The sequence below is a fragment of the Pecten maximus genome, chromosome 1 (assembly GCF_902652985.1).
Source record: "Pecten maximus chromosome 1, xPecMax1.1, whole genome shotgun sequence".
NCBI lineage: Eukaryota > Metazoa > Mollusca > Bivalvia > Pectinida > Pectinidae > Pecten > Pecten maximus.
This window is the reverse complement of record NC_047015.1, coordinates 21,837,425-21,858,936: the sequence shown is the minus strand read 5'-3', so window position 1 is coordinate 21,858,936 and position 21,512 is coordinate 21,837,425. Positions and strand designations below refer to the sequence as shown.

The window sequence follows — 21,512 nt, the reverse complement described above, 5'->3', positions numbered from 1 at the left end:
TCATATCTGCCAACCTTTTGAATTCTTGTAAAGGAGAAAGTCCATGAGCGATATGTTCGACTGAAAACCACACTGTGTGACACTAGTTAAGGTTTCAAACAACTAATTATCTGACTTTATTCTATTACCAGCGACTCCATCCCCTCAATCGCTCATTTGAAGTTCAAATGATGTGAAATTTATATCAAATTAAAGTTGGAAGATTTTGCTGTTGAAAAATAATTCCCTTCCTAAGCTAAAGAAATAGAAGCAGCCAGTAACAAAAAATACACAAAATCAATTTATCTAATAGGATGTTTTGTTTTGAGGTAGCAGTGTATATAAAGACTGAAACAGAATTGGTGATTAAAAATCAACACACTGGAGTCTATAGTGCAGTTGATGTATGTAGGAAGTTTTTTGTGGAATTATTTGAGATGATCTTTAAACCTGTAGAAATGTTTAACTCCTACAGAGTAGAAAGACATTACTAGAACACTGGATTGATGAGTGTAGAAAATTTTGTGGGGGTATCTTGAACACAGGCGCTTGCATAGAAAATGTGATTTTCAATTTTTTTTGATGACAGTGGTATGTGTCATCTGTTAAGTACCAGGTTGGTAACTCCGCCACAAGTGAAATGGCACACCACCACACTTCTATCGACTAAAACACACATTTTTTCAAACTGACACGGCACATACTATACACTACCGCCATCTAGAAACATTTATCTTTAACCTACCGTGTCACTCAATACAAATTGTTACATCCAAAACACAATAATCCGTGAAAACATTGCCGAATTCCTCCAACAAAACACCATTTTTCAAACTGCTCCCTAAGCCTGTCCAGATTCATTTACATACGAGGTTGAAAGGTCATGCGCTTATATAATCGTCTGTCGTCAGGTGCACTTTTTGGGGTCATCTCCGAATGAATTTTGTCCGGAAAACACTTGGCTCGTTGATAAGTTTCGTGTAATTTACGATAATTTGAAGAGTTTCGTCAGATGAGCAATGATTTATAATCATAAATTATTTAGTATTTTGAATGTGAGAATACCGTGCACCGAATATGACAGTACACAGGAAAAGCAAACGAAGTCAAGAAAGCCTATTCTGCAATCACATTCACGTAGTAAGCCTGGACATTTCATACTTTAAAATTAACTAGAACTGTCGCCAGGATGGCTGACTAATACCCCCGCAATCTGCATGAGTCAATGGTGAATTGGAACTGTTAATCAGAGGCTAACTAAGATAACCCAGTAATATAGTGACCAGTTGCCATAGCAACCATAATTTTGAGAAAAAGAAAGTGAGATGCACATCTACACATGGTCCTCTATATTTGTGTGAAGTTTCATTGAAATCGGCCATTCGGTTTAGGAGGAGTTGTCCGGACAATCGTAAAGTTATGGTTCTTATCAGAAAACCTGTTTATAGTGACCAGTTGCCATAGCAACCATAATTTTGAGAAAAAGAAAGTCGCATGCACATCTACACATGGTCCTCTATATTTGTGTGAGGTTTCATTGAAATTGGCCCTTCAGTTTAGGAGGAGTTGTCCGGACAAAGTTAAAGTTATGGTTCTTATCGGAAAACCTGTTTATAGTGACCAGTTGCCATAGCAACCATAATTTTGAGAAAAAAAAAGTGGCATGCACATCTACACATGATCATTAATATGTGTGTGAAGTTTCACTGGAATATGCAAATCGGTTTAGGAGGAGTTGTCCGGACAAAATGTGTCTACAGACAGACGGACAGACGGACAGACAACCTGATTCCAGTATACCCCCCTAACTTCGTTGCGGGGGTATAAAAAGGTAAAAGGGAAATGGATTAGCATACTTTTGTCACCAAGGTAGAACAAAATGCTTATTTATTGATTAACTTTTGTCAGTTTACTGAAATAAGGACAAACAAAAAGAAAAGTGTATCACGAATAAGACGGTCACCAGGTTACTGGAACATATACATGTGTACCAACATTGCTTACTGTTCATTTATTTCCACAAATTTTTCAAATATGTCATTGTCAAATACGAAGATCATACTTCAGACTTGCCAAACGATTTGTACGTTAACTTATGTGATCAGTGATCCATCATCAATTTATTTTCATGAGTCCGACAATGTTAGATTTAAAATTTCCCAGAAATTCTTCGAGTTTCATCAAAATTTTATGAGTACATATATGCAAGACTCAGGACTTGCATATAGATTTATCACTGTGTGATTATCGAAATATTGAGGATGAGTTTCATTTTATTTTGAACCCTTTATTTATTCAAATTTTTGAAACCGTATTATTTGCTTACTTGATTTCGATTTTCATAAACTTGATATCATTTTGCCGCTTAGTGTCAACAATGTCAGAGTTTAACGCATTGTAAAGTATTCTTCGTAATACTGATTATCTATGTAATTCCACTTTACATCGCATATATAATATTTAAGTTATTGATGAATTACCTGATTAAGTGTGTAAGCATCCAATGTGCGCTACTCTAAAAATAATAAAGCTTGCTGAAGGGCTTACAGAATAAAGAAACTGAATTGAAATGAGAAAGAAAAGAGAATACTTTAGGGGTATTTCTAGTAGTTATTTTGTGTCAACGCCAGAATTTAGCCCCCCCCCTCCCTCCCAGATTAAAAAAAAAACCAGTCAATATTCAACAAGGCCTAGAAAATTAAACCTCTTATTCTTACCGGTTATATGTGTGGTCTATATATTTTTAACTAATTAACTAGTTATTTTTTTAATTGAAGATAGGCATAACCCTAAATAGATGGCAAGTTCAATTTGAAAACAAAATGTCAAACAACTATCAGCTAATACCCCATCGAAATTTGAACAACATCGAAAATGTTCAACCGATACTGCTAGTTGAAGGTATACATATAATGCCCGGCCCTGTCTTGAACAAGTTATTGAGCACCGTTTTTAAACATGGTCACAAATCTTTCGAGTCCAAACACGGAAAGTCCCAAATTCAAAAAGCTCCGATGATGTCGGTGATAAACAAAGAAAATCCTTGACACAAAATGTAAACACAAACACGTGTTAAAGTTAAAACCCCACAAAAACGGGAGCAGCAGCGATGTGAAAACGCATACACAGTTGAACACGATGGTATGAAAGGCAGGAATGACGTAATTACAGTAGAAATGTTCCAAGAAAGAGAAACGAAAAACACAGCTGCTGGATCAACTCTGAAAAACTTACTCATCTTCTGCAGCTTCAATTGGGGTTACCCCTTTAACGATCAATTGACCATTGGTCAATTGGGTCATGTGATGAGGGAAGAGGTTATAGGTCACGTGATAAGGGAGGAGGTTAAACTTAATAGCGGTTGTGTAGTGTACAAACAAATATTTAGGTGAACCTAAATAAACATTCTGCAGTGTATACTGGAAATCTGCAGTGGTTTCATCATTTAGGTTTTGAAAGTTCAAATTTGTTTGACAGGTTTATTTACTTAACATAGATCTATATTCCTGTTCTTACCTGTCCCTTCCGATCTGAATCGGTTGTGAGTACACTTACTTAAAGAGCAGGCAGCAGAGGAAGTAGAGCCTACAGATGGTGTAGTCTTTGTTGAAGTACAAGCTATACACGTTATGACAGTTGTTCGGTCACCTTGCCAATTTCCATTCAAAGCCTTAAAGGTTCCAAGATCACAAGGGTCACATGTCTTACTTGTTGTGTTGTACTCATTGCCTTGGCTACAGATTGCTGGATTGAAAAAAAAGGGAACTAATATTTGAAGAAAAAAGAAAAAGAATATGGTCCAATATGTCAAAGACTTCCGAAACAAAGATACTACTTGAATTAACTTGGTAATATGTTAAAATCACTAGCAATTTAGCAGTAAGCACACATTTTTCAGATGAACAGAGGGATTGAGAAGCTAATACAGTGAAACTTTGGAATTTGATGGGACCAGGAGAAAGATTTATCCGAGTGTTTCAATTAAGCGAGTTGTCATTTTTGATGCAAATTAGTTTGGTCAATATTTGTCAATTATATCATCTTAATTACTCTGTTCTGTCACTCATATAAGTTTAGTATAAAGACTAGCCAATACATGTACAATAGTTCGTTCTGTCACTCCTAGTTTGGTGTAGTTTCGCCAGTTATACAATCACGATAAAATTTCTTTAACTTAGTTACTTCAATAACCATCTTATGTTACAGTACTTGTCATGTTTGCAAAAGGAATAACGATAAAAAAATGGAATTCAACCTTATAACAATTTATTCACGTCACATCAAATCTTTTAATTTCAACACACATTATATATAAAAAATGTAACAGAACCATTACCTTACACTGGAAATATAAAATACTGTTTGGTGCCCTAGTTATGTTTTACCGTTAACCACGCCATTTCCATGTGTATTAGCACAGGAAGTTGAGAGGTGCATTTGCATATAAAATGTTACTGTCACCGAGTAATCAGTAAAGTTTATCCAGTTTTTATAGCACTAACTTTGAATTATCTTTGAAATGACGTTTTTACACACAGAAATGACTGCTAATCACTGTCACTGTTCGCGAAACTTAGTATCGGTGAAGAACTTTGAGTTAAATGGGGTATTCAAGTTTTCCAAGTTCGGATTTACAATTGAAGTTCCGCTGTAGTAGAATATGCCTTCTTGCTTATGAGTGCAAGGGTATAAAAATGCTCAAATAAGTGTAAAAGAGCATAACAGATTTAAGGTACAAAATAATAAATATAACATAATGGCATAGCAGAGATAAATCCTGCCATTACTTACGTATACAATCTGATTCCAAAATTGTGGCTGTAAACTGTGTACTGTAGGAAGCAGGTGTACAGGTATTACAGCTCGTTTCTCCTGAATTTGGCTGGTACTGGCCATATGGACAATCTTCACATTGATTTGTTAATATGTTCCTCTTTTTTCCAGGTGGACAAACAACTAGAACCAAACAAAAAGAATACTTATCATTCCTGTAAGAAGAGAGTTACTTCCCCTGAATAAGTAGATGTATCATCCATTACTTCATGTTCCAAAGCCTTAGGAAATACATTACATATTAGATCTGCTGCAATTGATGATAACTGGTGAATTTACAGGTGAAGTAAATTTAACTAGTGTGAGCTATAATGGTATAATAAATGAAAACTGTTGATTTTTAAACGAGATTTGGAACACATGACCTTTACCTGGAACTAATCTCCTCAGTCTGATGTCAGATTGTTTTTGTTTTTTGTAAAAATACCCTCAAATTTGTTGTAATATTCTAATCAGAAACCTGAAGTTGAGGTAGCTAGGACAAGATAGTGGGCAGATAACAAGAGGCCCTGCATCGCTCACCTGGATATTTTAATTACTATGGCAAAATACTCTCACATATCACAAATATCTAACTACTTTTTGAGCTACCACTCCCAGAAATGGTTCAAGCCAAAGGTGGACCAAATTCAATCTAAAAAGAGGATCTTTCTGGTGTTAGCTAGACCCCACCACTCCAGCTCAGCCACACCCTCTGTTTATACAACAATGGATCTCCTTTGCAAAATAATGCTCCAGACCAAAGTTCATCAAAATCCATTCGTTCAGGACTAGTAATGATCTGAAGTATTTAGCTCAATTTCACCTATCAGGCCCCGGCCCTGTGGCCCCAAGGGGCTGTCACATTGTTTATACAAAAGTGACTCCCCTTCACCCAAGGATGCTTCAAACCAAATAAGTCAAAATCTGCTCAGCAGTTTATGACCAGTAGAGATTTTTATGAAAAGTTGAAGGATGATGGATAACAGACGCGGTGCCATGACATAAGATCACCTTGTTCCTTCTTTCATCAAACACAGAGTAAAATGTGTATGCAATTAAAAATTCCTGTTACTATCAGATTAACCAGCCAAATAAGTATCACTCTCCCAGATTTCAGCAATTATTATAAAATGTATATAATGGTTACTTCCAATTGATATTGCAGGGTACTGAATTGTCTAAACAATTAGAGTGCAGTTACGAATACCATGTGCCCCCCCCCCCCCCCCCCCTCCCATGATAGAACAAACCATTTTACATCAGTCCTTCTTCTGTTTCAGCATCATTAATCTTCCAGTAATTGAAAGAACAAATATGGAATATAAAAGCAACTTACCAATATTACATTGTGCATCAGAAGTTGCTTCAGTTATTGGTGTGGTGAAACCTGTATTACAGGCTGTACAGTTAGTGTTGCCAACGGTGTCCTTATAGGTGCCAACAACACAGGGCAGACATGAATCGCTTGTTGTATCATAGTATTTTCCTATGACACAATTCACTGAAATTTGTATTAAAAAGACAAAATAAAAAGACAAATTATGATTAAGTGATAAACAACTGTTCTTTTCAATACATCTCAAAACTCTCCACCATTCATCTTAAAGTGAATTCTTACAAAATTTTGCTGAACAATCCAAACCCAATATTAACTTGAAGACTCTACAGAAAAAAAATCTACAAAACTTCCATTTAAGCACATCAAACCAACCCTTTTGATGAAGAAACTATACATGTAGCTTTATAACATCTATATGTAGCTTTCAAACATCTATATGTAGCTTTATAACACCAACCCTATTGATGAAGAAACTATACATGTAGCTTTATAACATCTATATGTAGCTTTATAACACCAACCCTATTGATGAAGAAACTATACATGTAGCTTTATAACATCTATATGTAGCTTTATAACATCTATATGTAGCTTTATAACACCAACCCTATTGATGAAGAAACTATACATGTAGCTTTATAACATCTATATGTAGCTTTATAACATCTATATGTAGCTTTATAACATCTATATGTAGCTTTATAACATCTATATGTAGCTTTATAACATTTATATGTAGCATTATAACATTTATATGTAGCTTTATAACATTTATATGTAGCTTTATAACATTTATATGTAGCTTTATAACATCTATATGTAGCTTTATAACATCTATATGTAGCATTATAACATTTATATGTAGCATTATAACATCTATATGTAGCTTTATAACATTTATATGTAGCTTTATAACATCTATATGTAGCTTTATAACATTTATATGTAGCATTATAACATTTATATATAGCTTTATAACATTTATATGTAGCATTATAACATTTATATGTAGCTTTATAACATTTATATGTAGCATTATAACATTTATATGTAGCTTTATAACATCTATATGTAGCATTATAACATTTATATGTAGCTTTATAACATCTATATGTAGCTTTATAACATCTATATGTAGCTTTATAACATCTTTATGTAGCTTTATAACATCTATATATAGCTTTACAACATCTGTAAGTGGATAAAATAAATGAAGCTTTATAATATTTATATGTAGATTTATAACATCTATATGTGGATAACATAAATGTAGCTTTATATTATATATATGTAGCATTTAATTATTATATCTATATGTAGCTTTATGATATATATACAGTGGAACTTCGTTAACTCAAAGTCGACGAGACCACGAGAAAACTTCGAGCTATCCGAGTGTTCGAATTAACGAGTTGTCATCTTTGGTGCAAATCATTATAACTCCGCTCTGTCGCTCATCAGCTTAGTGTGAAGACTGGTCAATACATGTATATGTAATGTTTCGTTCTGTCACTCGTAGTTTGGTCTAGTTTCACCGATATACAGTCACGATAAAGTTTCTTTCGCTTAGCCACTTCAATCACCGTCTGTTGTACATGTCATGTTTGCAAAAGGAATAACGATAAAACAGAATTCAACTGAATAACAATTTTATTAATGTCATATCAAATAACCGTTTACATTTAACACAGATTATATGTAAAATGTAACAAAACCATTACTTTATATTAGACATATAAAACACTGTTTGATAGGTCTACTTACGTTTTACCGATAACCATACCATTTCCATGTGTATTAGCACAGGAAGTTGGGCTGCGCATGTGCGTATAAAATGTTACTGTTGCTGAGTTGGCATGTTATCCGATTTAATAGACAGCGCTGACCATTACAGTCGTACTCTGAACACCTCAGCAGTAATTACGCTATTTTTTCAGCTGTTTAAAGATTTAATAGGACCGGTGACTGTTTCATAAAACAGCAGCCGATGACCAGTGTGTCAGAGATTAGTTCCGCTTGAGCGAGCGGGTAGATGAGTTGTTAACTATCATGTGTACTATATTTGCCTTAGGACATTACCTGATGTAAGTAAAGCAGTACTTTATATCACCAAGAGTTGTTGTTATAAGATTCTTTAATGAATTTATGAAACACTTACAATAGCATGTAATAATTGGTAGATTTGTAGTGCTGATATCTTCTGTATTACAAACGGAATTGAGCTGTTAAAAAAGTGTTGGCGCTTACCACCAATAGTTGTTGGACACAAAATTTATACTTTGAGTTATTCGATCATTTCAAGTAGGATTTTTATTGTTGGGACCAAATTTTCACTTCGTATTATCTGAGTTTTTCAAGTTTTCTTTACCAAGATAAAGAGAGAATTCGGCCGGGACTGACGAGGTACTTCGAGTTAAGCGGGGTAATCGAGTTTTCCGAGTTCGAGTTAACGAAGTTCCACTGTATGTTGATTTATAACATATAGATGTAGCTTTATAACACCTAAGTAAAAAAATACTCTAGATATAACTGTGATTCACAAATAGTTTAAAAGCCATTTCAAAAATACAAATTTATACTTAAAATGTCTCCATAATGGTTCTGTGCTTGTGATGTCCTTTCAAATGATTCATACACTGTACATCATATCCATGCCTAAGGTGAGTGATTCAATAAGAAATTGATCTTTACCAAATAAGCTGGATGAAGCCATTTTAGGAATGCTTTATTTTATTAACAAAGTGGTCTACATAATACTCACATTGGTTGCAGTCAGTGATGTTGGTGGCAGCCATACCAGCTGTGGTAAAACCCGGAGGACAGGTTTCACAAGTGGTTGCTTTGCCTCGAGCACTTTTGTATGTTCCTTGGTCACATGGAATACATTTGTCAGTTGTAGCAGATGCATTATACCTAAATCCTTTGTCACAGAAAACTGAAATGATAATACCGTCCATTTGTCAGAATGTTTGATATACACCTTATCATAGTACTACATATGTTTATTTTTCACAATGTAAGATAGACATATTTTGAAATTAAAATCTGTGAGCATACATGTTAGATATACATGTATAGCAATTAGTGTTTGTAATTCCTTTTGTCTGTGTGGATCATACCATAATATGTTGTGAATATGAACTGAATCTGTTGAGGAGTTTAAGCTTTTGTATACACAAGCTTTTTTTGACAGACAGATACAAGCATACAAAGACAGATCAATTTCAACCTCGATAACTGGAAGTTTTAGGTATCATGTCAATAGTTTGAGTAATATGGAGTATCAGAGATTAGTCCTAGACTGTTCAGTATTGCTATCATACCCATCAGGTACTATTTCTGTCTCGTACTCCTGATGGCTATCATACCCATCAGGTACTATTTCTGTCTCGTACTCCTGATGGCTATCATACCCATCAGGTACTATTTCTGTCTCGTACTCCTGATGGCTATCATACTCATCAGGTACTATTTCTGTCTCGTACTCCTGATGGCTATCATACTCATCAGGTACTATTTCTGTCTCGTACTCCTGATGGCTATCATACCCATCAGGTACTATTTCTGTCTCGTACTCCTGATGGCTATCATACCCATCAGGTACTATTTCTGTCTCGTACTCCTGATGGCTAACATACTCATCAGGTACTATTTCTGTCTCGTACTCCTGATGGCTAACATACTCATCAGGTACTATTTCTGTCTCTTACTCCTGATGGCTATCATACCCATCAGGTACTATTTCTGTCTCGTACTCCTGATGGCTATCATACTCATCAGGTACTATTTCTGTCTCGTACTCCTGATGGCTATCATACCCATCAGGTACTATTTCTGTCTCGTACTCCTGATGGCTATCATACTCATCAGGTACTATTTCTGTCTCGTACTCCTGATGGCTATCATACTCATCAGGTACTATTTCTGTCTCGTACTCCTGATGGCTATCATACTCATCAGGTACTATTTCTGTCTCGTACTCCTGATGGCTAACATACTCATCAGGTACTATTTCTGTCTCTTACTCCTGATGGCTATCATACTCATCAGGTACTATTTCTGTCTCGTAATCCTGATGGCTATCATACCCATCAGGTACTATTTCTGTCTCGTAATCCTGATGGCTAACATACTCATCAGGTACTATTTCTGTCTCGTACTCCTGATGGCTATCATACTCATCAGGTACTATTTCTGTCTCGTACTCCTGATGGCTAACATACTCATCAGGTACTATTTCTGTCTCGTACTCCTGATGGCTATCACACTCATCAGGTACTATTTCTGTCTCATACTCCTGATGGCTAACATACTCATCAGGTACTATTTCTGTCTCGTACTCCTGATGGCTATCATACTCATCAGGTACTATTTCTGTCTCGTACTCCTGATGGCTACAGAAACATACTCATCAGGTACTATTTCTGTCTCGTACTCCTGATGGCTATCATACTCATCAGGTACTATTTCTGTCTCGTACTCCTGATGGCTATCATACTCATCAGGTACTATTTCTGTCTCGTACTCCTGATGGCTATCATACTCATCAGGTACTATTTCTGTCTCGTACTCCTGATGGCTATCATACCCATCAGGTACTATTTCTGTCTCATACTCCTGATGGCTATCATACCCATCAGGTACTATTTCTGTCTCGTACTCCTGATGGCTATCATACTCATCAGGTACTATTTCTGTCTCGTACTCCTGATGGCTAACATACTCATCAGGTACTATTTCTGTCTCGTACTCCTGATGGCTATCATACCCATCAGGTACTATTTCTGTCTCTTACTCCTGATGGCTATCATACTCATCAGGTACTATTTCTGTCTCGTAATCCTGATGGCTATCATACTCATCAGGTACTATTTCTGTCTCGTACTCCTGATGGCTATCACACTCATCAGGTACTATTTCTGTCTCGTACTCCTGATGGCTATCACACTCATCAGGTACTATTTCTGTCTCATACTCCTGATGGCTAACATACTCATCAGGTACTATTTCTGTCTCGTACTCCTGATGGCTATCATACTCATCGGGTACTATTTCTGTCTCTTACTCCTGATGGCTACAGAAACATGCTCATCAGGTACTATTTCTGTCTCGTACTCCTGATGGCTAACATACTCATCAGGTACTATTTCTGTCTCGTACTCCTGATGGCTATCATACTCATCAGGTACTATTTCTGTCTCTTACTCCTGATGGCTATCATACTCATCAGGTACTATTTCTGTCTCGTACTCCTGATGGCTAACATACTCATCAGGTACTATTTCTGTCTCGTACTCCTGATGGCTAACATACCCATCAGGTACTATTTCTGTCTCGTACTCCTGATGGCTATCATACTCATCAGGTACTATTTCTGTCTCGTACTCCTGATGGCTATCATACTCATCAGGTACTATTTCTGTCTCGTACTCCTGATGGCTATCATACTCATCAGGTACTATTTCTGTCTCGTACTCCTGATGGCTATCATACTCATCAGGTACTATTTCTGTCTCGTAATCCTGATGGCTATCATACCCATCAGGTACTATTTCTGTCTCGTAATCCTGATGGCTAACATACTCATCAGGTACTATTTCTGTCTCGTACTCCTGATGGCTATCATACTCATCAGGTACTATTTCTGTCTCGTACTCCTGATGGCTAACATACTCATCAGGTACTATTTCTGTCTCGTACTCCTGATGGCTATCACACTCATCAGGTACTATTTCTGTCTCATACTCCTGATGGCTAACATACTCATCAGGTACTATTTCTGTCTCGTACTCCTGATGGCTATCATACTCATCAGGTACTATTTCTGTCTCGTACTCCTGATGGCTACAGAAACATACTCATCAGGTACTATTTCTGTCTCGTACTCCTGATGGCTATCATACTCATCAGGTACTATTTCTGTCTCGTACTCCTGATGGCTATCATACTCATCAGGTACTATTTCTGTCTCGTACTCCTGATGGCTATCATACTCATCAGGTACTATTTCTGTCTCGTACTCCTGATGGCTATCATACCCATCAGGTACTATTTCTGTCTCATACTCCTGATGGCTATCATACCCATCAGGTACTATTTCTGTCTCGTACTCCTGATGGCTATCATACTCATCAGGTACTATTTCTGTCTCGTACTCCTGATGGCTAACATACTCATCAGGTACTATTTCTGTCTCGTACTCCTGATGGCTATCATACCCATCAGGTACTATTTCTGTCTCTTACTCCTGATGGCTATCATACTCATCAGGTACTATTTCTGTCTCGTAATCCTGATGGCTATCATACTCATCAGGTACTATTTCTGTCTCGTACTCCTGATGGCTATCACACTCATCAGGTACTATTTCTGTCTCGTACTCCTGATGGCTATCACACTCATCAGGTACTATTTCTGTCTCATACTCCTGATGGCTAACATACTCATCAGGTACTATTTCTGTCTCGTACTCCTGATGGCTATCATACTCATCGGGTACTATTTCTGTCTCTTACTCCTGATGGCTACAGAAACATGCTCATCAGGTACTATTTCTGTCTCGTACTCCTGATGGCTAACATACTCATCAGGTACTATTTCTGTCTCGTACTCCTGATGGCTATCATACTCATCAGGTACTATTTCTGTCTCTTACTCCTGATGGCTATCATACTCATCAGGTACTATTTCTGTCTCGTACTCCTGATGGCTAACATACTCATCAGGTACTATTTCTGTCTCGTACTCCTGATGGCTAACATACCCATCAGGTACTATTTCTGTCTCGTACTCCTGATGGCTATCATACTCATCAGGTACTATTTCTGTCTCGTACTCCTGATGGCTATCATACTCATCAGGTACTATTTCTGTCTCGTACTCCTGATGGCTATCATACTCATCAGGTACTATTTCTGTCTCGTACTCCTGATGGCTATCATACTCATCAGGTACTATTTCTGTCTCGTACTCCTGATGGCTATCATACTCATCAGGTACTATTTCTGTCTCTTACTCCTGATGGCTATCATACTCATCAGGTACTATTTCTGTCTCGTACTCCTGATGGCTAACATACTCATCAGGTACTATTTCTGTCTCGTACTCCTGATGGCTAACATACTCATCAGGTACTATTTCTGTCTCGTACTCCTGATGGCTATCATACCCATCAGGTACTATTTCTGTCTCGTACTCCTGATGGCTATCATACTCATCAGGTACTATTTCTGTCTCGTACTCCTGATGGCTATCATACTCATCAGGTACTATTTCTGTCTCGTACTCCTGATGGCTATCATACTCATCAGGTACTATTTCTGTCTCGTACTCCTGATGGCTAACATACTCATCAGGTACTATTTCTGTCTCGTACTCCTGATGGCTATCATACTCATCAGGTACTATTTCTGTCTCGTACTCCTGATGGCTATCATACTCATCAGGTACTATTTCTGTCTCGTACTCCTGATGGCTATCACACTCATCAGGTACTATTTCTGTCTCGTACTCCTGATGGCTATGCATACTCATCAGGTACTATTTCTGTCTCGTACTCCTGATGGCTATCATACTCATCAGGTACTATTTCTGTCTCGTACTCCTGATGGCTATCATACTCATCAGGTACTATTTCTGTCTCGTAATCCTGATGGCTATCATACTCATCAGGTACTATTTCTGTCTCGTAATCCTGATGGCTATCATACTCATCAGGAAACCTTTACACAAGAATCTGACATGACTATTGATATATATGACATGCCCCAGCCGATTCTCTTTCACTGCATACTTACTAACGTTACATTCTGTTCTGGCATCATTTGCAGTGAAGTTGGCAGATTTTACTTCGCAGCTTATACAGTTGTCTAGTCCAGCCTGTTCTTTTATTGTATCAGCTGGGCATTTATCACACTTTTTGTCACCAGTGGAGCTACTGGGGTCAGGAACACCAGCAAAGCCAGGGCTGCAAAAGACTAAAGCAAAAGCAAGGTAGTACATAGAACTCTAGGCACAAATTAGATAAAAATCTTTCATTTGGAATTTTGAACTGGTGGACTTCCAATAAGAGTATTTTATCTTCTTTTGTTGTTGTTGAGTATTTGCATTACGTAATATGACGAGTATTTATGACATAAGATTATTATGTTATGTGAGAGAACTTACTTTGACAATCTGACTCTTTAGAACTTCCCACATTGGTTGTATTTTGGTCGGAGCCACAGCCTATACAAGTGCTTTCATGGCGGTTTGGTTGGTAGGTTCCCAGACCGCATGGTACACAGTTCTGTCCAGAAATGTAGGAACCTGGAGCACAATCCACTGCAAGGACAAAATCAAATTTAGATAATATCAGATACAGCAAAACCTGTTCTAATGCTCACCTGTATATAATGACCTGTCCCTGTCTATAACATGTTCCAAGCTGTTCAATGGAAGTTCAATTATTTCTTTACTTAGTTATCCAAGGTAGAATTTATGTTTGATTGTGATAGCATCAGCGAGATAAGTATGAAGCACTCAGGTGCCCTACCTGGGGCCCTACCTGGGGCCCTACCTGGGGAATATTGAAGGAACAACTGAAGCCATACAGTATGGTTGGCTAAATAAATCAGTTGGATTAGATAAAGTGTACTCCTATCATTCACAAGTGCAATCAATGATTGCGTATGTATAAGCATGACCCCAAAAACTTTAAAGTGGGTTTTGGTGCCAAAAAAGTTAAGTCCACAAAATGGTAAAATGCGAAAAAATCACAATTTTTTCTGCATGATTTTGCCATAACATCACTCCTAGACCTCTAATGAATGTATAAACCAATTTAGATGGGCATGAGGTATATACTTTTGGACTTACAAGCTTTCAAAAAACTTACTCCAAAAACTTTAAAGTGGGTTTTGGGGCCAAAAAAAGTTAAGTCCACAAAATGGTAAAATGCGAAAAAATCACCATTTTTTTCTGCATAATTTTGCCACAATATTACTCCTAGACCTCTAATGAATGTATAAACCAACTTATAAGGGCCTGAGGTGTATACTTTTGGACTTTACAAGCTTTCCAAAAACCTACTCCAAAAACTTAAAGTTTTGGGGTGGGACGCCGACGCCGGGGTGACAGCATTAGCTCTCGGTTACTCGTAACCGGTGAGTGCAGAGCTAATAATTGTCAATGAATGATAACAGATGAAAAATATCTCATTATACTGATGATATTTCTATTCATGTAACAAGCCATAACAAAGCCTTTTTAATCTGTATTTTTCCTTAAATTGTCTCAACATGCTTCTAAATATAAACAATTTCAATATGTACTTATATTCAAAGTGTAGCCTTAGTGATTAATTTCAATATTTTAACTGTGAATTTGTTTGCTTTAACATTAAAACTTTTCAAAAACTACATTGAAAATCATCTTTCGGTTACACCATGAAATTTTTGCTAGAATTAGGTCATTGAATGGATTCATTTGCATTTGACTGCAACTTTGACCTATAAACAGTGAATCGAACATCTAGTCCTCCATACAGTTTTGGTATTTGTTGGAAATTTATCCTGTATAGGCTATTACTCAAACCAAAACTTTTCCTTTCTGCTTGATAAAACTCTAAATTTCAAAACCAGATCTAAATTAAGACTTAAAAGCCTGATGAAAATTGAAAATTATAATCTTAATCAAGAAATAAAAATAAACAAGAGCTGTTGGAGAACAGCATAGCTCGTCTCGCAAATGTTTGTCAATAAATAATTAAAAAATATTAATTGGAATGGTTTCGCATATTGCATTAATAATAGTTATATTGTTTACTTGATCAGATTGTGTTTTGTGAATTCATGCAATTTTCAAAGCCATACCAATTTATATATATATAAACTATTTATTGACAAACATTCGGGAGACAAGCTATGTTGTTGTAGATTAAATGAATATATATTAAATACAAATGTAATTGCTTTTAGACATATTTCTCCATTTTTTTTATAAAATATTATCCTTATGACAGTTGTCTCCCTTGAAAAATGTGGACCCGTATAAATTGTCTAATGTGAGCATTTTCACATTGTTTTATTTTCAGTTTCACCCCAAGAAGGGATAGTGTAACTCCATAGGGACTCTTTTACCAAATATCAGCACCCTAGTACAATCATAAAGTGATGTGTTAATAGCTTTCAACATTTGCACAAAAATTTTAAAAATCTGTTTTTTCCCCAAAAAAATCTTTCAGTTTAACTCCGGCAAGGGATAGTTTAACAACCCCCACAGGTTGTAGATCAAATGAATATATATTAAATACAAATGTAATTGCTTTTGGACATATTTCTTCAATTTTTTGATAAAATATTATCCTTATGAGAGTTGTCTCCCTTGAAAAATGTGGACCGGTATAAATTGTCTAATGTGAGCATTTTCACATTGTTTTATTTTCAGTTTTACCCCAAGAAGGGATAGTGTAACTCCATAGGGACTCTTTTACCAAATATCAGCACCCTAGTACAATCGTAAAGTGATGTGTTAATAGCTTTCAACACTTGCACCAAAAACTTAACGCAGAAATATTCCAAAATCTGTTTTTTTTCCCCAAAAATCTGTTAGTTTAACTCCGGCAGGGGATAGTTTAACCCCCACAGGGACCATATTACCATAAATTACTATGCCTTTCAACACTTGCACCAAAAATTTAACATTTGAAAAACAAACGCCGACGTGACGACATAAGCTCTCGCTCTTCTTCGAAGAGACGAGCTAAAAATACATGATATTCATATCATTACATAAACTTACACATGTACTGAACATATTTACATCAAGGAACTAATGGCGGATCCAAATCAGCTGGTTGACACTAAAATCTTGACATGTGTATGAAGACCATTTTGGTGTCTTCCATGCAAGGTTATTATAGACAGGTTTGACTGTAACCAATATTATTTTCATGTTTATTTAGGATCCATCTTGGTTTTACTTCATCAGTAGAGGACTAGAAATATTGTACAAAGAATGTAAGATAATCTAGTGTGGACTAATACAATGACATTATATAGAGAATGATATGACCTCTGTATAATGAACACTTTTTGAGTTATGGCCATTTCAAACTTTTAAGATATGACATTATGGTGGCCATATTGGATTATATATGACCTACTTTTAAAAGAAATGACAAGCATTACATCCAGATTCAAGGCACGAGTATGGGAACGAAGTGTGCACCGAACTATACCATCCTTTTCGTGGACAAACTAAAACCAACTTCCTGAGCACTGAACCTCTCAAACCGCTTGTGTGGTGGAGGTACATCAATGATATATTTGATTTGGACTTTCTCACGTGAGGATCTGGAATCCTTCATGGTTAGTCTTAACCGATACCACCGTACCATTCAGTTCACGTACGAGGTGGGTCCCTGCTGGATACACTTTCTGGACACAACCATCACCAAGGAGGGGGATGGCACCCTAAATTCTACTCTACACCAAGCCTACAGATGCTCACCTGTATCTACACTACAGATTTTGTCACCCGCGCCTTGTCACCCACGCCAATAGATCAAGAACATTCCCTTGGGTCAATTCCTCAGAATACGCCGTATAGGCTCTACTTTAACTGAGTTTGAAAGAAACTGCAAAGAGATGTCACAATACTTCCAAGCCCGAGGATATCCAAAGGATGTCCTAGTCTCTGCCATTACTCTAGCAAGGAACACAGACAGAGCATGCCTCTTGTACAAAACCCAATCGGACAACAAAAACTCTATTGTCCCCTTCATGACTAAATATGATCCACGTCACCCCACATCAGAAGGATCATAACAGACCAGTACATTGGCATTCTCAAACGCATTGGAACATGTATGAACCAGAACTGTCGCCAGGATGGCTGACTAATACCCCCGCAATCGGCACGAGTCAATGGTGAATTGGAACTGTTAATTAGAGGCTAACTAAGATAACCCAGTGATATAGTGACCAGTTGCCAAAACAACCATAATTTTGAGAAAAAGAAAGTGTGATGCACATCTACACATGGTCCTCTATATTTGTGTGAAGTTTCATTGAAATCAGCCCTTCAGTTTAGGAGGAGTTGTCCGGACAAACTTAAAATTAGGGTTTTTATCGGAAAACCTGTTTATAGTGACCAGTTGCCATAGCAACCATAATTTTGAGAAAAAGAAAGTGTGATGCACATCTACACATGGTCCTCTATATATGTGTGAAGTTTCATTGAAATCGGCGCTTCGGTTTAGGAGGAGTTGTCTGGACAAACTTAAAGTTAGGGTTCTTATCAGAAAACCTGTTTATAGTGGCCAGTTGCCATAGCAACCATAATTTTGAGAAAAAAAGAAAGTGGCATGCACATCTACACATCGTCCTCTATATTTGTGTGAAGTTTCATTGAAATCGGCCCTTCAGTTTAGGAGGAGTTGTCCGGACAATCGTAAAGTTATGGTTCTTATCGGAAAACCTGTTTATAGTGACCAGTTGCCATAGCTACCATAATTTTGAGAAAAATAAAGTGGCATGCACATCTACATATGGTCCTCTATATTTGTGTGAAGTTTCATTGGAATTGGCCCATCAGTTTAGGAGGAGTTGTCCGGACAAAATGCGTCTACAGACAGACGGACAGACGGACAGACAACCTGATTCCAGTATACCTCCCTAACTTCGTTGCGGGGGTATAATAATAGTAAAATTACAGTAGCATGTTTTAGTCAGAGCTGATATTAATTAACATACAGACCTCCTGGAACTTGTCCATGCAAAAAAACCCGCTGTCAAGTATGTCCATTCAATCTGTATCAACTGTACACCGGAAGTAAACAAACCAGTCACACAAAGATCAGAATGTCTCACCTGTGATACGGTCATGCCAATAAGCATCACACACACAAGAATCAGAATGACTCACCTGTGATACGGTCATGCCAATAAGTAAACAAACCAGTCACACAAGGATCAGAATGTCTCACCTGTGATACGGTCATGCCAATAAGCATCACACCAGGAGTTTTAGATTGATTTCAGGAAGAAACTTTTCTAACAATTAATCATCATTCTATATATAGCTACTTGTATTGTGCTTTATTCTATCTATAATACTATATCTATTAACTCAGTGATACTGTATAGATGTTATATATTAACTCAGTGATACTGTATATATGTTATCTATTAACTCAGTGATACTGTATAGATGTTATCTATTAACTCAGTGATACTGTATAGATGTTATCTATAACTCAGTGATACCGTATAGATGTTATCTATAACTCAGTGATACCGTATAGATGTTATATATTAACTCAGTGATACCGTATAGATGTTATCTATTAACTCAGTGATACTGTATAGATGTTATCTATTAACTCAGTGATACTGTATAGATGTTATATATTAACTCAGTGATACTGTATAGATGTTATATATTAACTCAGTGATACCGTATAGATGTTATCTATGAACTCAGTGATACTGTATAGATGTTATATATTAACTCAGTGATACCGTATAGATGTTATCTATTAACTCAGTGATACTGTATAGATGTTATATATTAACTCAGTGATACTGTATAAATGTTATCTATGAACTCAGTGATACTGTATAGATGTTATATATTAACTCAGTGATACTGTATAAATGTTATCTATGAACTCAGTGATACCGTATAGATGTTATCTATTAACTCAGTGATACTGTATAGATGTTATCTATAACTCAGTGATACCGTATAGATGTTATCTATTAACTCAGTGATACCGTATAGATGTTATCTATTAACTCAGTGATACTGTATAGATGTTATATATTAACTCAGTGATACCGTATAGATGTTATATATTAACTCAATGATACCGTATAGATGTTATATATTAACTCAGTGATACTGTATAGATGTTATCTATTAACTCAGTGATACTGTATAGATGTTATATATTAACTCAGTGATACTGTATATATGTTATCTATTAACTCAGTGATACTGTATAGATGTTATCTATTAACTCAGTGATACCGTATAGATGTTATATATTAACTCAGTGATACCGTATAGATGTTATATATTAACTCAGTGATACTGCATAGATGTTATATATTAACTCAGTGATACTGTATAGATGTTATCTATTAACTCAGTGATACCGTATAGATGTTATCTATTAACTCAGTGATACCGTATAGATGTTATATATTAACTCAGTGATACCGTATAGATGTTATATATTAACTCAGTGATACCGTATAGATGTTATATATTAACTCAGTGATACTGTATAGATGTTATCTATAACTCAGTGATACTGTATAGATGTTATCTATTAACTCAGTGATACTGTATAGATGTTATCTATTAACTCAGTGATACTGTATAGATGTTATCTATTAACTCAGTGATACTGTATAGATGTTATCTATTAACTCAGTGATACTGTATAGCTGTTATATATTAACTCAGTGATACTGTATAGATGTTATATATTAACTCAGTGTTACTGTATAGATGTTATCTATTAACACAGTGATACTGCATAGATGTTATCTATTAACTCAGTGATACTGTATAGATGTTATCTATTAACACAGTGATACTGCATAGATGTTATCTATTAACTCAGTGATACTGTATAGATGTTATCTATTAATTCAGTGATACTGTATAGATGTTATATATTAACTCAGTGATACCGTATAGATGTTATCTATAACTCAGTGATACTGTATAGATGTTATCTATTAACTCAGTGATACCGTATAGATGTTATCTATTAACTCAGTGATACTGTATAGATGTTATCTATTAACTCAGTGATACTGTATAGATGTTATATATTAACACAGTGATACCGTATAGATGTTATCTATTAACTCAGTGATACTGTATAGATGTTATCTATTAACTCAGTGATACCGTATAGAGGTTTCCTGACAATGAGTGTAAAAATTTGTTATATATAATAGTTAATTTGTACATGCAGGGTAATATATTCTACCTCGTACTTTCACATTCGGAATGAGTACAGAACTTTTTCGCGCTACCAGTCTTGACTTTATCGTCGATGACATCATTGGTTTGTTATCTATGTACTACGTCATACACTATAAGAAGTTTTTATGGTTGCCAGGCTAGGCACAGCTTTTTGCACCTTATACCCGAATGCTTGTATTTCAAAGTTGTTCTGATGACAACATGCCTTAGTGTCAAAACTAGTAGATGTTTGGATTTCAGTCGAGAAACCCAGCTAGACGTTGTCATGGTCATTTTTTACCTCTGCATGATTACTCTATTTTAAGGCCGACTCCTATATTCCTTGTGGAATCTGTCTACTAGGCATCACAGAAATACACTGATACTACCTTTACGGATGTTGGACCTCCTACTC

At 36.2% G+C, this 21,512-nt stretch overlaps 1 protein-coding gene across 1 annotated transcript in view; it reads right to left on the bottom strand.

Annotated features, from left to right (window-relative positions):
* LOC117327642 overlaps window positions 1-21,512 on the bottom strand; it is a 136,652-nt gene that overhangs the window by 24,400 nt on the left and 90,740 nt on the right. The window contains exons 44-49 of the mRNA XM_033884710.1: window positions 14,300-14,455; window positions 13,930-14,109; window positions 8,895-9,068; window positions 6,131-6,295; window positions 4,771-4,935; window positions 3,535-3,723 (exon numbers count right to left, since the gene is read on the bottom strand). Coding sequence (XP_033740601.1) covers window positions 3,535-3,723; window positions 4,771-4,935; window positions 6,131-6,295; window positions 8,895-9,068; window positions 13,930-14,109; window positions 14,300-14,455 — 1,029 coding nt within the window. The remainder of the gene's footprint in view (window positions 1-3,534; window positions 3,724-4,770; window positions 4,936-6,130; window positions 6,296-8,894; window positions 9,069-13,929; window positions 14,110-14,299; window positions 14,456-21,512) is intronic.